This window comes from Gossypium hirsutum, chromosome D13, assembly GCF_007990345.1.
Source record: "Gossypium hirsutum isolate 1008001.06 chromosome D13, Gossypium_hirsutum_v2.1, whole genome shotgun sequence".
NCBI classification, from domain to species: Eukaryota; Viridiplantae; Streptophyta; class Magnoliopsida; order Malvales; family Malvaceae; genus Gossypium; species Gossypium hirsutum.
The window spans coordinates 63,972,847-63,993,920 of record NC_053449.1 but is presented as its reverse complement, the minus strand read 5'-3'; the positions used below and the strand labels follow the sequence as shown (position 1 = coordinate 63,993,920).

The 21,074-nt window shown below is 32.7% G+C and overlaps 3 protein-coding genes and 1 pseudogene across 7 annotated transcripts; all 4 read right to left on the bottom strand.

The window, feature by feature from the left end:
• Positions 1-24: 24 nt before the first annotated feature.
• LOC107953060 (5'-3' exoribonuclease 3-like) lies at positions 25-2,861 on the bottom strand. The gene is made up of 9 exons (XM_016888291.2): positions 2,410-2,861; positions 1,755-1,830; positions 1,479-1,649; positions 1,321-1,398; positions 1,079-1,225; positions 962-1,006; positions 755-847; positions 531-626; positions 25-447 (listed from the first exon to the last, which is right to left on the bottom strand). Exons 3-9 carry the CDS (start codon positions 1,605-1,607, stop codon positions 325-327), a joined length of 711 nt encoding a protein of 236 aa, XP_016743780.1. The 5' UTR covers positions 1,608-1,649; positions 1,755-1,830; positions 2,410-2,861; the 3' UTR covers positions 25-324.
• Positions 2,862-3,484: 623 nt separating this feature from the next.
• LOC107938653 (transcription factor E2FB-like) lies at positions 3,485-6,215 on the bottom strand (annotated as a pseudogene).
• On the bottom strand, positions 6,213-7,332 carry LOC121203345 (uncharacterized). The gene is made up of 2 exons (XM_041109647.1): positions 6,892-7,332; positions 6,213-6,423 (listed from the first exon to the last, which is right to left on the bottom strand). Exons 1-2 carry the CDS (start codon positions 7,078-7,080, stop codon positions 6,295-6,297), a joined length of 318 nt encoding a protein of 105 aa, XP_040965581.1. The 5' UTR covers positions 7,081-7,332; the 3' UTR covers positions 6,213-6,294.
• A 6,188-nt stretch (positions 7,333-13,520) lies between these two features.
• Positions 13,521-20,737, bottom strand: LOC107938748 (uncharacterized). 5 transcript variants are annotated; one of them, XM_016872146.2, is made up of 16 exons: positions 20,596-20,737; positions 20,355-20,483; positions 19,931-19,987; positions 19,489-19,557; positions 18,858-18,932; positions 18,356-18,420; positions 18,173-18,246; positions 17,980-18,071; positions 17,754-17,876; positions 17,597-17,650; positions 16,524-16,580; positions 16,234-16,328; positions 15,451-15,524; positions 15,283-15,368; positions 15,007-15,068; positions 13,521-13,713 (listed from the first exon to the last, which is right to left on the bottom strand). In XM_016872146.2, the coding sequence occupies exons 3-15, from the start codon at positions 19,974-19,976 to the stop codon at positions 15,007-15,009; spliced, it is 972 nt and encodes a 323-aa protein (XP_016727635.1). In that variant the 5' UTR covers positions 19,977-19,987; positions 20,355-20,483; positions 20,596-20,737; the 3' UTR covers positions 13,521-13,713. The 5 variants fall into 5 exon arrangements, with proteins under 5 accessions (XP_016727635.1, XP_016727710.1, XP_016727894.1 ...); XM_016872221.2 differs by lacking the exons at positions 13,521-13,713; positions 20,355-20,483 and having other exon boundaries at positions 14,793-15,068; positions 20,596-20,710; XM_016872405.2 differs by lacking the exons at positions 13,521-13,713; positions 19,489-19,557 and having other exon boundaries at positions 14,793-15,068; positions 20,596-20,704.
• Between the last annotated feature and the right edge of the window lie 337 nt (positions 20,738-21,074).

Sequence of the window (21,074 nt, the reverse complement as noted above, 5' to 3'; positions counted from 1 at the left end):
CTATCAGTGTACTCAGAGCATGTATGTATGTAACGAATGCCACTAGAATGGAAAATTCAGATAGCTAACCAGGACCAGAATGGCACACCAGGGAAATAGTATAAAAGCACCCATAGTTAGAACCTAAGAGTACTCAGAGCATGTATGAATCTATGTATGACACCATATATGTATGTATTGAATTCCACTAGAATGGAAAATTCAGATGGCAAACAGGGACTAGGATGGTACACCAGAGATAGTGTAAAAGCACCCATAGTAGACCCTCAGAGTACTCAGAGCATGTATGTATGACACCATCTATATAATTATGCATGACACCAATTACATATGTATGTATCGAATTCCACTAGAATGGAAAATGGAGATAGCTGACCAGGACCATGATGGTACACCAGAGAAATAGTACAAAAGCACCCATAGTAGACCCTCAGTGTACTTTTGGACCTGCATCGATAAACCAGATTACAATAACAAAATAATGCATGATCCAAATATAAAAGTGTGGATTTCATGGTAAGAACACACACTATTTCCTTTCTCATTATTTCGATATCCCGATTGGTCCCTGCAGAGAATTTTAGCTTGTAGTATCTTCTTTTCCATCCAGCAACACCTAATCTTACCTGTAAACAAAGTACAAAATAAGCGAGATGGTAAGATGAAAAGAATAAAATGAAATTCCCAAAGAGATTAATGGTTCATACCTGATCTCTAATAAAATGAAATTCCCAAAGAGATTAATGGTTCATACCTGATCTCTAATAGTACCATTCTTGAGAAAATCGGATTTGTTCCGTAAGTTCTCTTTCAATTTTTCCTTCAATTCTTTCGTGTTTCTCAATATCTGCGAAAGCCGTTCAAAGAGACCGAAATCGGTAGTGAAATGAAATGCAAGTGTATAGATGAACACAATGCAAGTAACAACTAACATCATTTATATCAGCCAAGGAATTCTTACGTCCATGGGAGGGTCCAAGTTAAAGATCTCCGTTTCATCATCTTGCTGCTAAAAACAAGATTCAACATTAGCTTAACGGCTGCAGTGCATACTAATGTATAAGACCGATACACATACCCTATCTGAATTCTGGCATAGTCTTCTAAGCCAACGCTCGTGCAATTCAAGTCGTTTCTTGAAAATCTTTTCTTCGAATGATCCAACTAAAAGGATAAATTTCTCCACCCTTTTTAATTTTATATACCCTCCTTTCTTATCATTATTCTGTAATAGACCATGCCAAAAATTGGTTTTTAAAAAATGGATTTGTATTACAATTAACAATTAAGTGCAGTTATATAAATTATGTATATGATTACCCTTTGCATGTCAACTAAATATCCACCAATGTTCTTGAAATTTTGCTTATAAACTGTCAATAGTAAATCCATGGCTCCCTGTACGTATAAGAAGAGTAATACCATGTTAAAATGGTTCAATGTAGAAATGGAGGAGATTTCGAGTTGAATGTATGTACCTCATGAATATCCAAAAAGGGCATACGAGGAAGGAAGTCGTTCCCAACAAAAAAGCACATGAAACTGAAATCATCGATTATTCTCTCAAGGTCGAAAGTTATGTTCTGAGGAACATCTGCGATTTTCATGTCGAGTTCGATGTATTCCCTTAAGATCCAAACATGGAGGAACTGCAAATCGTAACAGAAATGATAGCAGATCATGTTAGTCATTAAAGATTCTGCTATGATATTGTCACGTAATATGTAACAACAACGGAGAAATGGAATGGTTACCTCATAGGGTCTTTTTGGTACCGGTGCATGTTTAAGAGACTCTGTTGATTCATCTTAGCTCGTGGAGCTACACCATCTACAAAATCCAATAAGATCAACTTCTAATATACTATTTATCGGTAAAAGTACCATGGAGGCTCTATACTAGAAGTCAAATTGCATTTTGTCTGCTCTATCTGTAAAGAACTGTGGTAAAATGAATAAAACTGTATTGTGATTGAATGAATATTCTGAGTTACATCTCTTCTTTAGTAACAGTATAGTACTTATAGAGTACCTTGAGTAACTGACTACTAACCTCATAACTGTTTTGCATAACAATTTACCAGATACTAAACTAACAGCTACTGACAGAATAATAACAGACTCTTTATCTATACTTAACACTATCAAAAAATTGAGCAAATTAGTCCCTGAATGTTAGATCAAAAGCAAATCAATCCTTACCACTAAAAATTTTATCTATTTTTACTATTAAAAAATAGCTTTGCTGACAAAATAACCCGAGAGTAATAACAATGACGTGTTGTGTGTCGTGCTACCCTACTCTTTTATCTAAGGGACTAATTTACCTCATTTTTAGTAGAACGAGTAAGGCCTCCACGCTTTTACCACTATTTATCCAACTTTATTCAAAAATAAAAAAAGCTTTTACCAATTGCCATATATAACAGCTTCCTCGGTCTAACAATGTATTCAAAGATACTGGTGAATACATCTTCATATGCACTTGGACGTATTACAGACTGCATTTAAACAAACACAAAGTAAACACTTTTTCTTATACGTATTACAGACTGCATTTAAACAAACACAAAGTAAACACTTTTTTTTATATGTGCATGTATGTGAGATTTTGAGATATATACATGGATGAACATACCTGATCTTCAGGATGAATGATACCATTCAAATCAAGATAAAGGTTAACAAACTCAATACCATTTAGATTTAAAGAGCTTGTATCGACACAATGACCATGTATATGTTCTTTAATGGCTTTTTTTTTTGTGGATGACAAGCTCAGGTGTTTTATAACAGGGAAGGGAAATGATAGCAGCTTGTTGCAGTTTAGCAGATGTTTAATGAAGGGAGAAGATTGAGGGTCACTGATAACATGGACTTGATTTGATTGAGGGTACAAAAAATAATGTTTGTTTTTATTAGATTTTAATTCAAATCACATGTTTATATTCTTTTATGTATTTTTAATTTGTTGGTAAATATTTATTTCAATATTTTTAGTGTATTTAGTTTATTATATTTTTTAAATTTATTTTTATATAAAAATAAGTTAAAAAATTTACTACAATCGGGTCGAATCAAACTCGAGTTTATCATTTTTAATATGGCTCGAATTTGAATAAAATTATAAGCTCATTTTTTCGGATCGAATTAAACCTAAAAGGTGAGCCTAAAATTTTGCATCGACTCGCCAATGATCAAGTCTACTATTAAAGTAATCTGATGGCAGAATTAGAGTTTAGATGGCTTTAGTTTTGTAACAATTTAGCCTTGGGATTTTTGGTTCTGATGGGGTTAATTAAGTCATTTCCTTGCAAAATTAAAAGAAATAAAAAAGTTAATTCATATGGCTTATATATTAAATGGTTCCACAAAATTAAAAAAAATAATTAAGTCCGTATATTTTATATTCACCTATATAAATTCCTATTCTTTATAAAAACTTTTAGTTTTAATTAGTTTGCTATTTTTCATGACATGAACAATAAATTGACAAAATTAAATATAAATAATTTGTTTAATTACACAAATACATAATATTTGAAAAAAAACTTTAGCACAATACAGTAAAAACAAGGTACCATCAGATCATTTGTTTGACATCACATGACGTATTTATGCCAGTGAAAATATTATGACCTTCCATGTGTTACATCATTTGTATTAACTGTACAATGATTGTGCTACCTACTTCCCTATTCGAAGTATTCAAAGTATAATGAACGATCTCAGCGGAAAATATAAGCCAAGGACTCTTTACCTGCCGGTTGAATTACCTGGAAGCAGTACTTCAGCTGCATTTAATGGAGGTGTTTGGGGTTGTGTCGTGCTACCAGCAGCCATTGCAGTGTATTGGGTGTATCAAAAAGTTCAATTCGATGCCAGCTATTTAGTCGAAAGAGTCAGGGAATATGCAAATTAATGAGCTAAAGAAAATAGTTTAATGTATCTGAGTGTGTCTCCATAGAGAGGATATATACATTCGGTTCGCCATATGTCGGTGATGCTAACACTAGGATCCGCAAAAAACCCAATAATCAGCATCATTCTGCGTAAAGAAATCAGGAATGAGTACTCGTTACCGATTTATTGGAAGAGTGTATGGATTAAAAACGTCATCGTATGAGTATTTTGAGACGATCAAAGGAATATGATATCTGAAACACAACGTGTTTGTTTTCTGATCTTACATCAAGATCTGAGGGAACAATCTTCATGATCCCGCTTACAAAGTCCTGTGAGACATGATAATCTAAGCACATTCCATTAATATATTGGTCCTGTGTTTCGACGTCTCTGCTCTCTTCCGTTACCATTCTTGCTGCTGGGTTCTCATTCAAGCCTGAGGTAGACGGTAAGTTTGATGGCAGACCTACACCTTGTATCTCTTCAAATTTCTCCTCAATTTGACTAGAATAACACAGAGAGAGAAGAGTAACTATCAGGAAAGTTTACCGCTTTAGTGCTAGGACAAACATTTATCATGCCATACGACAAGATTTATATCATACCAAACTTTAATCGACAAGAAGCCGTGGTTACCTGACAAGGTAAACATCTATAGGACCCATTGAGCTTCTAAGGACAATCCGGTATCTCTTTTGGAGAGAATCATCATCCTGCTATAAAAGAAAGGTTTGCAATTATGATCGGGCATGAAAACGTAAACTATACATTAATTCTTCAAGCCTTTGAAAATACCTCGTCAGGATCAGGGACTTCCAAAGTGGTTCTGTGCGGAGCTTTAATGGCAATCAACATTTCCTTCTAAACAAGGCAATAAAAACAAGTAGTTAACAACCGAAAGTAGAAAGCATCCCTAGCAATAGCATTAGCAATGCCAGGCAACCTTATACCAACTCGGAAACATTAATGAAATATTCAAGCAATAAAAAAATCTGGAAACAGGGTAAGCTCTTGATATCTTCCTCAGTAACAAAAATCCACCTGAGATGGGGAAAGATGAAATTAAGTTGCTCTTCTGAAATCATGAAAAAACTGTAAAAGTAATATCTTGAGGGTAAGTAAAGATTTACTTATTATTTTCGTCTTCAGTTAGGTCCCTCAATCTTTCTTGCATCTTTCTGTACGGTATAGAAAAATTGGTAATAATTTAGCAAACAAAATCAATTTAACTGAGGTAAGAATAACAGAAGCCGTAGTTGCTTTAACCTTATTTGTCCATCTAATCTGTGTTCCTGATTATGAAGGTTTTCAACCTCTGCCTGCAAGGAATGTTACCGTTATGAAGCTCACACTACAAACTTGACTGATACAAAACACAAGACGTTTAATCCACCATGTTCAGGTATTCACGTAAATTAATATGACTCAACAAAGCTGTATTCCGATAAGATAAATAGCAAAAGACTGCAAGGTGAAAACAGCACACAGATCAAACCATAACAGCTGAAGCACAATCATTAAAGGATCTGAATTTCATTAACAATTTGTTCACAGTTTCACAAATCATACCTGCAGAGTAGCATTCTCATCAACCTCCCTTGGCCTCGAGACATCAAGCCCCCTGACATTAATTAAAAGATTTGAGTGTTCTCTTAAGTAGGAAACCATTCAATGCCAAAGAGTAGATTAGCAAGGATACCTATCATACTTCCACTGAATTCTGTTCTTGAGTTTCTTTTCTATACTACCAATTCCTTCAAGGACATTGGTTATATCATATATCCTCCTCTTTTGCACCTAGAAGAACAAAAAACCATCAAGAAACAGAATTGTACGACTCAATTGAGCAAATAATGAAACAGTTACCTCTAAGGTACCAGCAGCTTTGTTTAAATCTAGAATACCATCTTCAGCTTGTTTAATCAAATTTATGAACTTCTTAGTCAAAAGGCCTGAGTTTAAATTCAAGAATAATGTATCAGTTTCATACAGCCACTTAACTTTTCTATAATGGTTTCATAATAAACACCTGAAAAAGAATACTCAGGGGCAAAAACAATACCTAAGGAGCTATCATAACGACAAGGACCTGCAGGAGTGAGATTATTGCCAGGAGAACCTGCAAATTTTCATAAGTTCTCACTATCTATTATCCGACTTTTATTCATTTAGCTTCACTAGAACTTGGCTACATTGATACTTACCAAGATTTGAAGGAGCGTTTGAGGGCCAAATTTGCTGCTTTTCGCTAGCCTTGATGTTTTTTGAGCCTTTCCCCCTTTTCCCGAAACAGGTGTTTGGGGAAGACCACTAAACACTTCATTGTATCCTCGAGGCAATATCCACTCACCAGACTCGACTTCTCGATCTGCTACATCACTCTTCCTCTTTAACTGATATACCACATAATGTTTCCCAAATTGCAATTAGAAACATGGGAAAATATCCGTTTTTTTTTTTCGGGCTCAAACATAATGAGAACAGAGAAATTTCCAGCTCCATTCAAGGAAAAGGCTTCCTGGTAATAAAAGTAAGTTGGTTGGATGAAAAATAGAGGAATTTAGTTACCTAGAAAAAAAAGCGGAAAGACATTTGCAGTTTCTAGCATTATCAAATCACACTATGAACTCAAAGGCATTTCTCCATGGAAGTGGAAAGAAACTCAATATGATCTACGAAACATGTTGATGATCAAATTGTTCTTTATTTTATTTTATTTTTTTTGTAAATTTCCAGATTTTTTGTCTTCCTTTTGTGGATTAATAATAAAACCCGATCATTTAAATTAAGGTCATAATTGACCTAATAACAAACCAATTTCAATAAAACCCGCCAAAATTCCCAATTAAAAAATTACAAAACCCCAATTCCACTTTCAACCACACAAATTTTCCCTAAAAATAAGCAGATATTCATACAATTCAGAACCAAATCACAACACAATCATCTCTCAACTAAATCATGAAATGAAGGAGAAAAGACGTACAGGAGACTTAACGACCATGGCTTCGGCTTCTTGATTGGCGATGCTACGAGGCTCAGCTAAAGCAAAGTGGTGACAATCGTCTCCGGGAGCCATAGAGAAAAGTAGCTGTCGATTTAGTGACTGTTGATTTTGCTGCTGCTGCTGCAGGGATTGCTTCAACAACTGATCCGCAGCTTGAGAACCCGACATCACATAAAAACAACTCAAAGTTAACCTTTTTTATTAAAAAATGGAAGAATTTTGGGTTTAAGCTTTGCTAAAGGAAAAATGCAAAAGGACTCCTTTTTCTGAGAATTTAGCGTAGATTCTGTTTGGTTTGAAGGAAAACGAGGGAAAAGATAAAAAGAGGGGAAGGAAACAAAGGCCAAAGGCAGGGAATTTGTGTTTAAGAAAATAAAAAAAAGGGTTCGAATCGGCGTTCGCGCCTTCTGTTAATGGATAAAGTGGGGGGGGGGGGTTTACAAAAATATTATAAAATAAATAAAAAATAATCAAAATGTTAGAATTTTTTTTATTTACCAAAATATTACCTTTTTTATTTACAAAAATATATTAAAAAAACAAAAAACAGAAAAAAAAAAAAAAAAACCTTGCAAAAGCCTGCAAAAAGCTGACATCAGTCTAGGCCAATCACTTGGTGCCAAAGAGATTGGCGACACTAATGGTGCCAAAGGGGCTAATTGCTTTCTAAGCTCTCCTTATTTATTATTTTCTTTTTATTCCCCTTCAACTCATTTTTTTATTTAATAATTCTATTTTAATTTAATAAACTATTCTCATTTAATAACTCTATTTTAATTTAATAAACTATTAAGTAATACTTAATTTTTTTAAATTAAAATAGAGTTATTAAATAAGAGAATTCTAATTAAGTGACCATCTGCAGTTTCAAGGACCTAACATGAAAATTTTCCATTTTGAATTTTGAAAGTTAATTGTTGCTGCTATGGGTGTGGGTGCACTAAAATTAAAATGTGACTAATTGCATTCTCAGCCCTCCTTATTTATTATTTTCTTTTTATTCCCCTTCAACTCATATTTTTAGTAAATTTTATTCCCTTTCAACTCATTTTAGTAATAATAAAACTGATCACCCATAAATGTAACTCAAATAAAAAAAAATGAGTTGAAGGGGAATAAAATTTACTAAAAAAATGAGTTGAAGTGGAATAAAAATAAAATAATAAATAGGGAGGGCTTAGAAGGTAATTAGCCACATTTCAATTTTAGTGCACCCCACACGCACATCAGCAATTCACTTTCAAAATTTAAAATGGAAAATTTGCATGTTAGGTCCTTGAAACTGCAGATGGTCACTTAATTAGAATTCTCTCATTTAATAACTCTATTTTAATTTTTAAAAATTAAGTATTACTTAATAGTTTATTAAATTAAAATAGAGTTATTAAATGAGAATAGTTTATTAAATTAAAATAGAGTTATTAAATAAAAAAATGAGTTGAAGGAGAATAAAAAGAAAATAATAAATAAGGAGGGCTTAGAAAGCAATTAGCCCCTTTGGCACCATTAGTGCCGCCAATCACTTTGGCACCATTGGTGCCGCCAATCTCTTTGACACCTTTGGTGCCGCCAATGTGATTGGCCTGATCAGGCTGGTGTCAGATTTTTTTTTTCTGTTTTTTTGTTTTTTTTGTATATTTTGGTAAATAAAAAAAATTATAATATTTTGGTAAATAAAAAAAAAGTTATAACATTTTGGTTATTTTTTATTTATTTTATAATATTTTTTGTAAAAAACCCATAAAGTGGCGACTATTTAGCGCGCATACGCAAGATTAGGCGCCACATTGTTAGGGCACCGTTTCATTTATGGTACGAAATTCAAATACAAGAAAATATCGATTGTTTTTATTCGATCTTAATTCAAATCACGTGTTTATATTTTCCTTTTATGTATTTTTAGTTTATTGGTAAACATTTATTTTAATATTGTTAGTATATTATAGTTTTAAATTTATTTTATATAAAAAATAAACTAAAAATTTTATACACTGGAGCTGAATCAAGCACGATTTTATCATTTTTAATATGGATCGAATTTGAACGAAATTATAAACTCATTTTTTTGAATTGAATTAAACCCAAAAAGTGAGCCTAAAATTTTACATCAACTCGCTGATGATCAGATCTACTATTAAAGTAATCCCAAAGTAGAATTAGAGTTTAGATGGCTTTAATTTTGTGACAATTTAGCCATGGGATTTTTGGATTTGATGGGGTTAAATAAGTCATTTCTTTGCAAAATTAAAAGAAATAAAAAAGTTAATTTATATGGTTTATATAATATTAAATGGTTCCATAACATTTTTTAGCTTATTCAAATAAGTCCTTACATTTTATATTCACTATATAAATTCCTATTCTTTATAAAAACTTTTAGTTTTAATTAGTTTGCTATTTTTCATGACATGAACAATAAATTGACAAAATTACATATAAATAATTTGTTTAATTACACAAATACATAATTATTTATTATTTGTAAAAATTTCAATATGAATGTCTACCGTCAAATGTATCATAATTTCCATATAAATTTCGTATAATCAAACAATTATTTACAAGAATTTATTCAAATAAACTATTATATATACATTTTTATTTTTTTATAATATTTTACATTAATTTTTATTTTGATATAATTCTCATAAATTATTAACACAATTATTAATATTGTATCATTTCATGTTTATATTTTATACATAAATAATTATATTTGTCTGTATTATTATTACTTTTTTCTACTATGATATCTGTATTATTTTTTTCAATTTAATACACTACTGTATAAATATTATATATTCCGGTACACTACAAAATCAATCTTAAAATGTGAATTAAACGTTAAAAAAATTATTTTTGATACCAAAATATATAACTTTCCTCAAATAAAAGTTTCGTATTGGAAAAAAGAAAAACAGAGAATCAAAAGGCAAACGTTAAATAATCTTTCGAATAAAATTCACTTTAAACCACTTCCAGATGTTAGTTAACAGTTAAAGTAAAAGAAAGTTAGTTAGTTGTTAGCTATCAGTTAACTAGCAGTTAGTCTATTAAGGAAGTTACAGTTCACTTCTATAAATGCATGTATCAGCTCTACGTAATACACAATGAAGTTTTCTATGTTCATGCAGTTATACAATCTTTAGTATAATTCAATATGGTATCAGATGTCCATCTCCTGGAGTTGATGCTTTGAGTTTCTGGTTAATTTAATGGCTCCACCATCAAGTCCGTCTGTTGTCTAATCTACTTCTCCCATAATGGCTTCTAATCTCACCGATGGTGTCGTTGATAGTTGGTTATTCTCCACTAAGAAAATTAACGTTCTTTTTGATGATTTCAACTATCTTTTATGGCAGCAATAGGTTCTTTTGGCAGTCAAGACCTATAAGCTTCAAAGCTTTTTTGATTTACGTTCTGCTCCACCTCCTCAAATGATTCCAGGCGAAGATGGTGTGCTTCAAGAGAACGTTGAGTTCACTAGGTTTGAACAGCAAGATAGTGCCCTTGCGTCATGGCTTCTATCTTCAATAAGTCAAGCTGTACTCCCTCATCTCATTGGTCTTGACACAAGTGCACAAATTTGGAACACTATTGCGTCCCTATATGGCAGTAAAACTACCTCTCGGCTGATGTTCTATCGTCGGGCCTTGCACTCACAACATAAGGGTGATCTTACTATGAGAGAATTCTTGATAAAGGTTAAGTCCTACTGTGATAATCTTGCCAGCTATGGAGAGATTATCAGTGAACATGAGCATGTCACTGTGATTCTCAATGGGCTACCACCTGAGTATGAATCTGTCATCCCAATCATTATAGCTAGTCAACTTCCTTACAGTGTGCAGAGTGTTACAACCATGTTAATTGATACAGAAGCTTGACAGCAAGTCACAATGGCTGAGGTTCCTAGTTCTGTCAATTTAGTTTCTCAACAATCTGCAGACTCAACTAGCAACAAGTCACCACCAACCTATAGTCCCTCCACTTCTCGAGGTCGCAGGCGTGTTCAATGGCAGTTGTGTGGTAAAACGGGACATCTAGTTGATCGTTGTTACCACAGGTTTGATGCTTCTTACAAAAGCACTGGCTACAGGCCACCACCACAGGCAAACATGTACATGTATGGACCTGGTCCATCTCCTTGGGCACCACCTTTTGTGCCTCTACTGCCCTCTATGCTTCCACCTCCTCAATCAGGCTGGTCCTATCCATCAATTCCTACACTCAACTGGGCAAACCCTTTTGGGGCAACTCCTTGCAACATACTAGCGCATCTACTCCTACTGCCTCATAGCCTAATGCTTTGCTGGCCACAGCTGAAATTGTAGGTGACAACGTCTAGTACCCTGATTCTGGGGCGACACATCACCTTACTCACTCGGTTGCTTCCCTCGATGATAGTCCCTCTCACAATGGGCCAAGTATGGTATATGTTGGAAATGGTAATGCCTTCCCTGTCCTATGTTCTGGTCAATCCTCTTTGCTTACTAGAACACGACCACTTTACATGAAATCTCTATTGTTTGCACCTAGAATAACCAAAAACTTACTCTCTGTGTCTAAATTTACAAGAGATAACTAGGTAATGTTTGAGTTTCTTCCTACACAGTGTCAGGTGCGTGATTTGAGAACCAATGAGGTGCTTGTTCAAGGCTCGATGTATCATGAACTGTACAAACTGTATTTAAAAGATGTTGCTAAGAATGGCCAGGCTGTTGGCACAGCTCACGCTCTTACAGCTAATGCATTTGTCCCTTTAAGTGTGTGGCATTCTAAACTAGGGCATCCTTGTAAAAATACACTGCTCAAGGCTTTACTACATTGTAATGTGTCATTCGATGCAAATAAAGAATCATCTACTTGTGTTGCATGTCACCTAGGAAAAGAACACAAGCTCTCATTCTCCAATTTAGAGACTAAGTATTCTGCACCTCTGCAACTAGTGGTAGCTGATGTTTGGGGACCAGCCCCAGTTATTTCCACTGGGTTTCGTTATTATGTGGTCTTCACTGATGCATACACCAGATACACATGGGTCTATTTTTTGCGCAAGAAGTCGGAGGTTCTTACTGTGTTTCCACATTTCCATAGGCAGGCTGAGAGAGCTCTTGGTCTACAACTTCAAACCATACAAATAAATTGAGAGGGTGAGTTTCAAGTGCTAAATGTAACAGCCGGGTTTAGACCTTAATCGGAGCAGTAATTTCAGGACCACAAATCTAAGTCAAAAAATATTTTAATATTATTTTTGGTATTTACAGTATGTTATTTGATATGTGTGAAAATTTCGTGAGCTAACATATGGGGTTAAGGAAATTTATTTTAATAAATTTTTTTGTTTAGTTGGTGATTAATATTAATATGTGAATATTTTATTTAAATAAAATTAAAATAAAATTATTTATGAAAATGAGTTATGGTAAATATTATTATGTGGAAGTGTTCATGTTTTAAAATAATATATTTATTCAATTTTATTTGTGCATATACCAAAATGGGTTCATTAATTAGAGCAACTGATCTCATTGCCATGATGATTAATGTCCCGGTAAAAAAAATTGCTACTTGCTATCCACGAGTGTTTTATAAATTTGCACATCATAATTTTTTAATTAACATATTTAACAAATATGGTAATTTATTATGGACAGAGTAAGTACCACGTCTTGAGAGAGCATGTCCATGGTCTGAGCTACTTGCCAGACAGTCCAAGCTACTTGCCAAACAAAAGTATTTTCCCTTATTTGGATGCCACAAGATTTGGGATAGCAATATTGATTAGGATGTTTGAGCTTAAGGTCGACTTGATATCCGTCTTCGTTGAGAGGTGACACCCAAATACTCATACATTTCATTTACCGTGTTAGGAGTGCACCATTACCTTAGAAGATGTTGCATTGCAACTCGAGCTCCAAGTTGACAATGTTATAGTCATAGGTTCAAGTAAAGTGATCAAACTTGCATCGCTTTGCTATCAGTTGCTTGGACGATTGTTAGGTGATGGTGCTGCTGAGTTTACTAGTTTGAAAATTTCCTAATTAAAGCAAAATTTAGAAACTTTACCGAGTAGTGTCTTTTAGTGGGAGAAAATGTATGCTGCTCAAGCATATATATTGGAGCTAAAAAAAGGTACTCATGCGAAATGCATGTGATAATAAATTCCACCTGATGTACTTGCCTCTGTTGGTTGATTTTAAATAGGTAAAACCAAATTTAAAACATCGATTAAGAATTATTTTTTATGAAAATGTTATCTACAAGTTTTCTTTCTTTTTAGATGGTGTACTTGTTTAAGATTGGGAAGTCCAAAACCCTCATTGTATATAGACAAATAATTGAGGCATACGTCAGGGAGAAGTACTTTTTTTTCCAAAATATAATTATTTATGTCATATAATTTTACCTTGTGTGTTGACTTGAAAGTCATTACGTTCACCACCCTAAGTATGGCTTGAGTTTGAGTCACACTAGTTGCCTGTGTGTTACCATCCTATTCTAATTCACCGAAAAAAAAGGGCTAAACTTAAAATATTAAAAAGAACAAATAAAAGTTATGGTTTCACTAAAAAAAGTTATCTTTTTAAGAATTTAAATCACCCAACTTTATTAAAAATATATTTGATTTGATAAAGGAGCTTATAAGTAAAACTATAAATAATTCATCTCTGATAAACTAAAATTAAAATCTATTGAACCCATGTGTTGGCCTAATAATAGCCAGGGTGTTCACCGCCTCAGGTGTGGCCTAAATTTAGATTGTGCTAATCAAGTTACTATTAGGAATTTATTCTCCTCCTGTAATTCACAAAAAAAAAAAAAACCTACTGAATATAAAGTATAACCGATTGAAATCGAAATGTATCCGAACTTAAACTAAGATAAATCTAAACACAATCTACACATAATAAAATTTAAATTTGAAATAATTCAAAAAAGAACTTGCACATAATACTTAAACATAATAAAACTCGAATTCGTGCATCAAAATCCCAAAACCCCAACATTATTGATACAAACAAAGCATCATTTACATACTTAAAAATGAAGAAATGATTCATAATTGATTGCTTTAAAAAAACATACCAAAGTGCGGAAAATGTAAAATGAAAATGCGAGGGACAAATCACATCAATTAAGCACACGGCATTTTGTGGAATAGTGTTGTCATGACATGGCATTTTATAATTGGAAAACCCAATTTCAATCATGGAAAAAAAATAAAATAAAAATAAAAACCAAAATATATTAATTATTTTCCTCTCAAGTTAGCATTCATTTTACTTTAAAAACTCGAAAACGCAAAATTAAATTATATATTTTTACGATAATAAAAATATAATTTATCATTTTACTAGTTTATACCTTTATAATTTTTAAATGATTAAATTAATTTTTTTATCATTTTTAAAATGGCCAAAGTGTAATTCAATCATTACTAATTTAATATTTTATAAGTTGTAAAAATACCTAAATAAAAATTTTTCTATTTTAAGAGAGACCGAGACTCCTCCCCGCCCCTATATAACTAAGTTAAGTTTTAACCTTGGAAACCCCTAGTTTAACATCAATTTTTTTTTTTCATAATTTTATACATAACTTATTTTAAAAAATAATATTAAATTTTAAATAACAAATTTTATTTCTTAAAACGGTGCAAGAAATTATGGCTAATTTTTTTAAAAAAATAGAAATTAAAATAAAAACTATTTTTTGTTTATCCTATTAATAATAAAAAACAATTAATGAAATCTTGGTAAAGTTTAAGATTTTAAATTTTAAAAAGAAAGAATTAGCCAACCTTTTAAACCTTCCATCTCGTTTCACCCAACATCTTATTGGTAAATTATAGATAAGTTTTTGTTTTGGTTGCTTAATTAAAAAATTATAAATTCGTCATTAAACTATTCAAAAGTTTTCATTTAAGTCGCTGTATTGTTATCTCTGCAACTGTGCAGAGATAACTCACCAACTAGGGATGAGTTTAACCCTCAAGTTAATTTTAATCATTGTACTTTTCAAAATTTAAAATTTGATCGAAAGACCAGAAACAGAGACTAAGTTCATTAATTTTTCAAGTGAAAAGATCACCTAATTGAGGTCCATGATCTTGATGTACCGACGTGGCTCCACGTACTCAACTTCTTCCAACCCTTTAAAAAAAAAGTGAATACAATAAACAAAAGATTAAATGTCAAGAAACAGATAGATGAAGATATTGGCCATACTTTCAACATACACATGCATGCTATCAGACATGTCTAACATGTATTGAATTTTTTCTTCTCACAAAATGACAAACTCAAATCAATGTAGGCATATTCTAAGCAAAAGGAGAAAATAGAAGCGAGAGGGTAGAGAACCAACCAGCAACTTTATCAGCCTCTTCCTCACTCATGCGGGCTTCAAACAGATGATTAGCCTTGTAACTATAGATGCTTTTACATGAATCCCTGTCAAGGGAAGCACTTTTCAGTGTATAGCGAGCTAATACTCAATCTTCATTTATATCCACCAAAGAAAGTGTTTAAATACCATTTAAGCACATCTACCAGCAAAGCTTTATGATAATCCTGGTTTTTCTCATCTACCAAGCTTACTTCATACCACTGCCATTCCAGAATAAACAAAAAGAAGCTACTGTTTATCAATATGCCAAGGAGACCTTAATCTAGGAATAGGGGAAAATATTGCAGATATGCGATTCGAACTCCAGATCTGTTGACCCCCTTAAAATATGGTTGCATGAACTATCTGAGCTAGCCTCTAGGTTCTAGCAATAAACTCTTCGGAAACATGAGAAATGAAAGTGAATGATGTCACAAACCTCATACTGGACAAATGGTCCATACTCAAGAAACTACACCTAAATCAATCGATGTAAGGCCTACAAACTATAAAAAGTAATAAGATGATGCTCACATATATTCGGTTTAGAACCTGTCTAAGGACCTTGAAAAAGTTCTATTTTAATTCAAGCCGGCTTGGCTTGAATTTCCAATTAATAATAGAAATATGATTTTTTTTTCAATTTTAATAAAAAAAATATTAATATAAAAATAATTTTTTAACAATGAAATGGGCTATCAAATTGGCATGATTCAGGCTAGGGCAAAGAATTTGAAAAATAGTTTCCCAACGAGGTCCAATCCATGGGAACTTCTAACTTAGTTAGAGCTTCATTATATAGAACACATAGAGGGAAAAGATAGTAAAAACCAATTTTCCAATGCAAGATGGGTATACAAGCATAATCAGATAACCATACATAACTATTTACCCCTCAGAAATTAAAAGCAATAAAATCAAGCAACAAACCCTTTTCCCAGATGCATCAAACCCATAATAACCCTGTCTGCAGGAATAACCCTCGTATCTGCAGGAGTCTCTGCAGGAGTCATCATAATCATCCTCTGTTTAAGTGTTTATTACAAAATGAAAAAAAGAGAGAATCATCAACCGATGCCATCATCAAGCAAAGCCAAAACAACAAAAGATGTAAGTTCCAAAATAGTAAGGGTCCAAAACTAACAAAATCCACGAACACATAGAGCAGAGAGGCAGAACAAAAAAATCCATAATTTTATAAGAAAAGTTGGACCTCATACCTGGCAAGTCTTCCTCCTCTAAATCCTTAATGTCAGACTCTGGCTCTGGCTCAAAATCTGTTTAAAGTGAGAGAAGAGCGGGAAATCATGAAAGATCTGAGCACTCAAATAGTTATTGTAAAAAGTAGTCCTTAACAAGATGGCATTCACCAATTCTAGAAAAGAAAATGTTAAAAATTGGTTCATTTGAGAAAGGGGGAAGTTGGCCTCTTTAACAATCACGGATTGAAGCCAGAAAACAAATCCATCTACTAAGACAAATTAGATTGATCAGGTGAGGCACATTTGGTCAGGAGCATTCAAAGCTAGTCTGGACAACAGAAACTCACAGCCTTGTTGGGTAATGCGAATCTGATGAGCACACACACACACACAAAAATACTCGCTTAATAGAGGTTCTCCTCGTTTTTTTTTTTTCATTACATATACCATACTAGTTAGAAAGGAAAGAAATTATCAAACTCTACTCAATATTTGAGAATTTCACAACAACAAAAATATGCATATTGATCAACAAAAGGGATCACTTTTTAGATTCTATTATCATAATTGTATAATACTAATTGTGTGCGTGTGTGTGTATGATAGAGAGAGATACCAAAACATGCACATATGGGTTATAGAATGCACCCTTGACAGCACAATTGGGTTAAGATTTCATTGAGCATTAGAGCATATCAAAGACTAATAAAAATACTGAGTGACATGAATTTCCACATCATCAGAATATGCCAGCTGAAAGAGCACAAACACAGTAAATATTATATGACAATGATATTCACTACCAAGATACCAAACGACCAGCACTTTAACTTTCTTTCCAAAGCAGTCTCCAAGTCATTGTCATTGTTTACTTAAAATCCAACTCAACTAGACAACATTTCTTTTTTCTCATCCCTTGTTGTCAAAGCATATCGCTCACTAACCCACCCACCTCTCTTCCGATCATGACATACAGAAATGACCGAAGATTTGCAAGGATTCCAAAGCACGAGCAATGAAACGTATAACTCTCCTGGTAGAATGCGAGATACATAACATATCCAAATAATTAAAATTTAGGTGAGGCATACCTTCATTATACCTCCATTTCTCTTTGTTTTGTCTCCGCTGCGAGAGAATGCTGCCTGCCAACATAATATAGAGCTCACGTCTTCCAAAAACAACATACATGATACATTCATACAAGATAAATCAAATGTCAAAAAGTCAAGAAAAAGAAAAGCATACCCATACTAGTCTTTTGTTTCTTTGGTTTTAGTAGACCATTGGAAGTTCGAGACCTGGTTCGTTTTGCTTTACTAGCGACCTCCGACATTGAAAGCCAATCAATATCCCCGACCTCTCCTAATTCTTTAACAATAAAAGGAATTGGGAGAAAAAGGGTCAGCTCAAAAGAAATGTATATCTGCATAAGGAAAACTGAAAAGAGATGGAGCAGACTGAAGGAACTAACCACTTAAGTTCTCAGCCTCATCCAACGTCAAGTAAGCGTGAAAATGATAGACGTTACGGAATTCATATATGGATGGGATTTCAGACTTATCACTGTTGAAGAGAACATAAAATTGTATCATTCAATCTGATACCAAATAATTCAATTAATACCCATAAAAAGCTTTGAGCAAAATAAAAGAGGCTTTGCTTACCATTTAAGCACCTTTAACAACAAAGCTACCTGCTCATTACGCTGACATGTCTTCCGCAAGCATACATAACGCCACTGTAGTTGCATGCGGTGCAATAAAATATTAAAACCAGATCATAAAGTGTAGAAAAACCCAGTTCCATTTGCAAACTGAAAGCAGCACAAAGAATCATGTGACACACACCCTTTTTGCCTGTTCATAATTGGACAAACCGGAGAAACAATCGGAGTCTTGGCTGATATCATCCTCTGTTAAAGCATGTAGAAAAAAAAATGAAAATTAACACAGATGTTAAGTTCTGAGATACTTAACATGATAAGGGGAAAAAGGTTATGTTGTTCTAACTCTTCATATTTCTTAAAGTGCCCCTTACATTCACATCCAATGCATATATGGATAAGTAGATATGACCATCTAAACATCCAACAAATACATTAAAAAGCCTAGAAGAAAACTGAAAATACCCATGTCGATTCATCTCAGACACTCACACCTGAGTCAAAGTAAGGGTAAAGGCAAAAGCCAAATAAAATTCGTGCCAAACCAAAAGAAAAAGCTAAACACTGAATCCAAATGCGTTCCCCTTTTGGTTTTTGGACCATCGTATCTTTCCTTAGTAAATAGAAAATAATAAAAATAAATAAAAAGAAGAAGAAGAAGATAGACTACAGAATTCAAGAAATACCTTTGAGTTCTGTATCTTCCCCTTCCCCTTCCCCTTCTCCCTTGTTGCATTCAGGTTGCTTCATCAAGCTGGAGTCTGTTTCAATTGCATTTCATATGTGAAAATATTCAATCAATTGAAGAAAATAAAAACCTAAGGCGATGGAAATAAATATATAAATAAATAAAATGACAATTCAAAACTTCTATTTTGGGGAATTTAAGTTCCGATCAGTCCTCCAAAATCCAAACCAGGTGATTTGAAGTTAAATTTATTAGAAAAATGGTCAGGGGTAAAAGGTTATGTTGTTCTAACTCTCCATATTTCTTAAAGTGCCCCTTACATCCACATCCAATGCATATATGGATATGTAGTTATGACCCTCTAAAAAACCAACAAATACATGAAAATGCCTAGAAGAAAATTGAAAATACCCATGTTGATCCATCTCAGACACACCTGAGTCAAAATAAGGGTAAAGGCTAAAGCCAAATAAAATTCATGCCAAACCAAAAGAAAAAGCTAAGCACTGAATCCAAATGCGTTCCCCTTTTTCTTTTTGGACCATCGTATCTTTCCTTAGTAAATAGGAAAAAAAAAAAGAAGAAGAAGAAGAAGAAGAAGAAGATATACGACAGAATTCAAGAAATACCTTTGAGTTCCTTATCCTCCCCTTCCCCTTCTCCCTTGTTGCATTCAGGTTGCTTCATCAAGCTGGAGTCTGTTTCAATTGCATTTCATATGTGAAAATATTCAATCAATTGAAGAAAAAATAAAAAACCTAAGGCGATGGAGATAAATACATAAATAAATAAAATGATAATTCAAAACTTCTATTTTGGGAAGTTTACATTCCGACCAGTCCTCCAAAATCCAAACCAGATGATTTGAAATTAAATTTATTAGAAACATGGCCAGGGGTAAAAGGTTATGTTGTTCTAACTCTTCATATTTCTTAAAGTATCCCTTACATCCACATTCAATGCATATATGTATATGTAGATATGACCCTCTAAAAATCCAACAAATACATGAAAAAGCCTAGAAGAAAAAAAAGATAAGAAAAGAAGATGACAACAGAATTCAAGAAAAACCTTTGAGTTCCTTATCTTCCCCCATTTTGCATTCAGGTTGCTTCATTAAGCTGGAGTCTGTCCCAATCGCATTTCATATGTGAAAATATTCAATCAATTGAAGAAAATAATAAACCTAAGGCGATGGAAATAAACAAATAATATGATAATTCAAAACTTTTGGGGAGTTGACCTTCCGATCAGTGCTCCAAAATCCAAACCAGATTATTTGAAATTAAATTAAATTAAATTTATTAGAAATCCTCTATTACTAATTCTAAAATCAACGAAATTAAACATTTAGATCCAGAGTAAACCGCATAAAACAAGAAAGAGGTTGAAACTTTTAATCCATCTTTACTTCATGATGGAAACTCAATTCACCAAAAAGTTTTTAACCCAAATGCATATCAACATCCAAGAACTTGAGACTTGTCAAAACCACCTTCAATCCGTTCCTTTCAACCAATAATTCTTCGGATATCGTAAGGTCCCCCAATTCGAAACCCAGCAATGAAACTCCCCCAATGCGGAAATTCAACCAAGTGAGAAATCTTTTATAAAGCGAGAAACCCTAAAACCAGAAAGTAGCACATTTCGCTAATCGAACAATGTCGAAAACTAATAATGAAGCGAAAATCAAGAAAGAAAACCCTAAAATTGATAAGTAAAAGAAAAGACAATACCTTTAACGAAAATTGGATCGAAATGGCCTGAACGAGGATTGGGATTTGAAAAGTGTTTTTCGTGATTTTGAGAAATTTACTGTCAAAAACTATTTTTGAAGAAAAAAAATTGAATATTTTACGCCTGTAACAAATATATATTTAAATAATATTTAAATTAGTTAATATTATGATATTGTAGTAAAAATATAAAAAATAATTTATTATAACTTATTGTTAATATTTTAATATAATATTAATTTTAAATATTTCTAAATAATTAATATTAATTATTTATAAAATTTAATTAGAATATATAAACTATATTTAAATATTTAAATATAAAAATTAAATATTTGTAATTAGATATTGACAAGATTGTATTATTATAAAAATTATTTTTTATTTTTAATTAATGCTTTTAACATATTTGTATTATTTTATTTTAAAATGTATTTGAATATATAACTCATATTATATACTAACATAACATAGAAAAC

What these genes read in the sequence shown, in the direction of transcription:
- LOC107953060 (XM_016888291.2), bottom strand. Translation starts at nt 1,607, where the DNA reads ATGAAAATCGCAGATGTTCCTCAGAACATAACTTTCGACCTTGAGAGA. An exon ending in ATTTAGTTGACATGCAAAGG is followed by an intron (nt 1,226 to 1,320) that starts GTAATCATATAC and finishes GGTCTATTACAG; the next exon opens with AATAATGATAAGAAAGGAGG. An exon ending in ATGGTACTATTAGAGATCAG is followed by an intron (nt 627 to 754) that starts GTATGAACCATT and finishes CTTTGTTTACAG; the next exon opens with GTAAGATTAGGTGTTGCTGG.
- LOC121203345 (XM_041109647.1), bottom strand. Translation starts at nt 7,080, where the DNA reads ATGTCGGGTTCTCAAGCTGCGGATCAGTTGTTGAAGCAATCCCTGCAG. An exon ending in CCATGGTCGTTAAGTCTCCT is followed by an intron (nt 6,424 to 6,891) that starts GTACGTCTTTTC and finishes TTTTATTACCAG; the next exon opens with GAAGCCTTTTCCTTGAATGG.
- LOC107938748 (XM_016872146.2), bottom strand. Translation starts at nt 19,976, where the DNA reads ATGAAGCAACCTGAATGCAAAATGGGGGAAGATAAGGAACTCAAAG. An exon ending in AGAGGAGGAAGACTTGCCAG is followed by an intron (nt 16,329 to 16,523) that starts GTATGAGGTCCA and finishes ACACTTAAACAG; the next exon opens with AGGATGATTATGATGACTCC. An exon ending in AGAGGCTGATAAAGTTGCTG is followed by an intron (nt 15,069 to 15,282) that starts GTTGGTTCTCTA and finishes TTTTTTTTAAAG; the next exon opens with GGTTGGAAGAAGTTGAGTAC.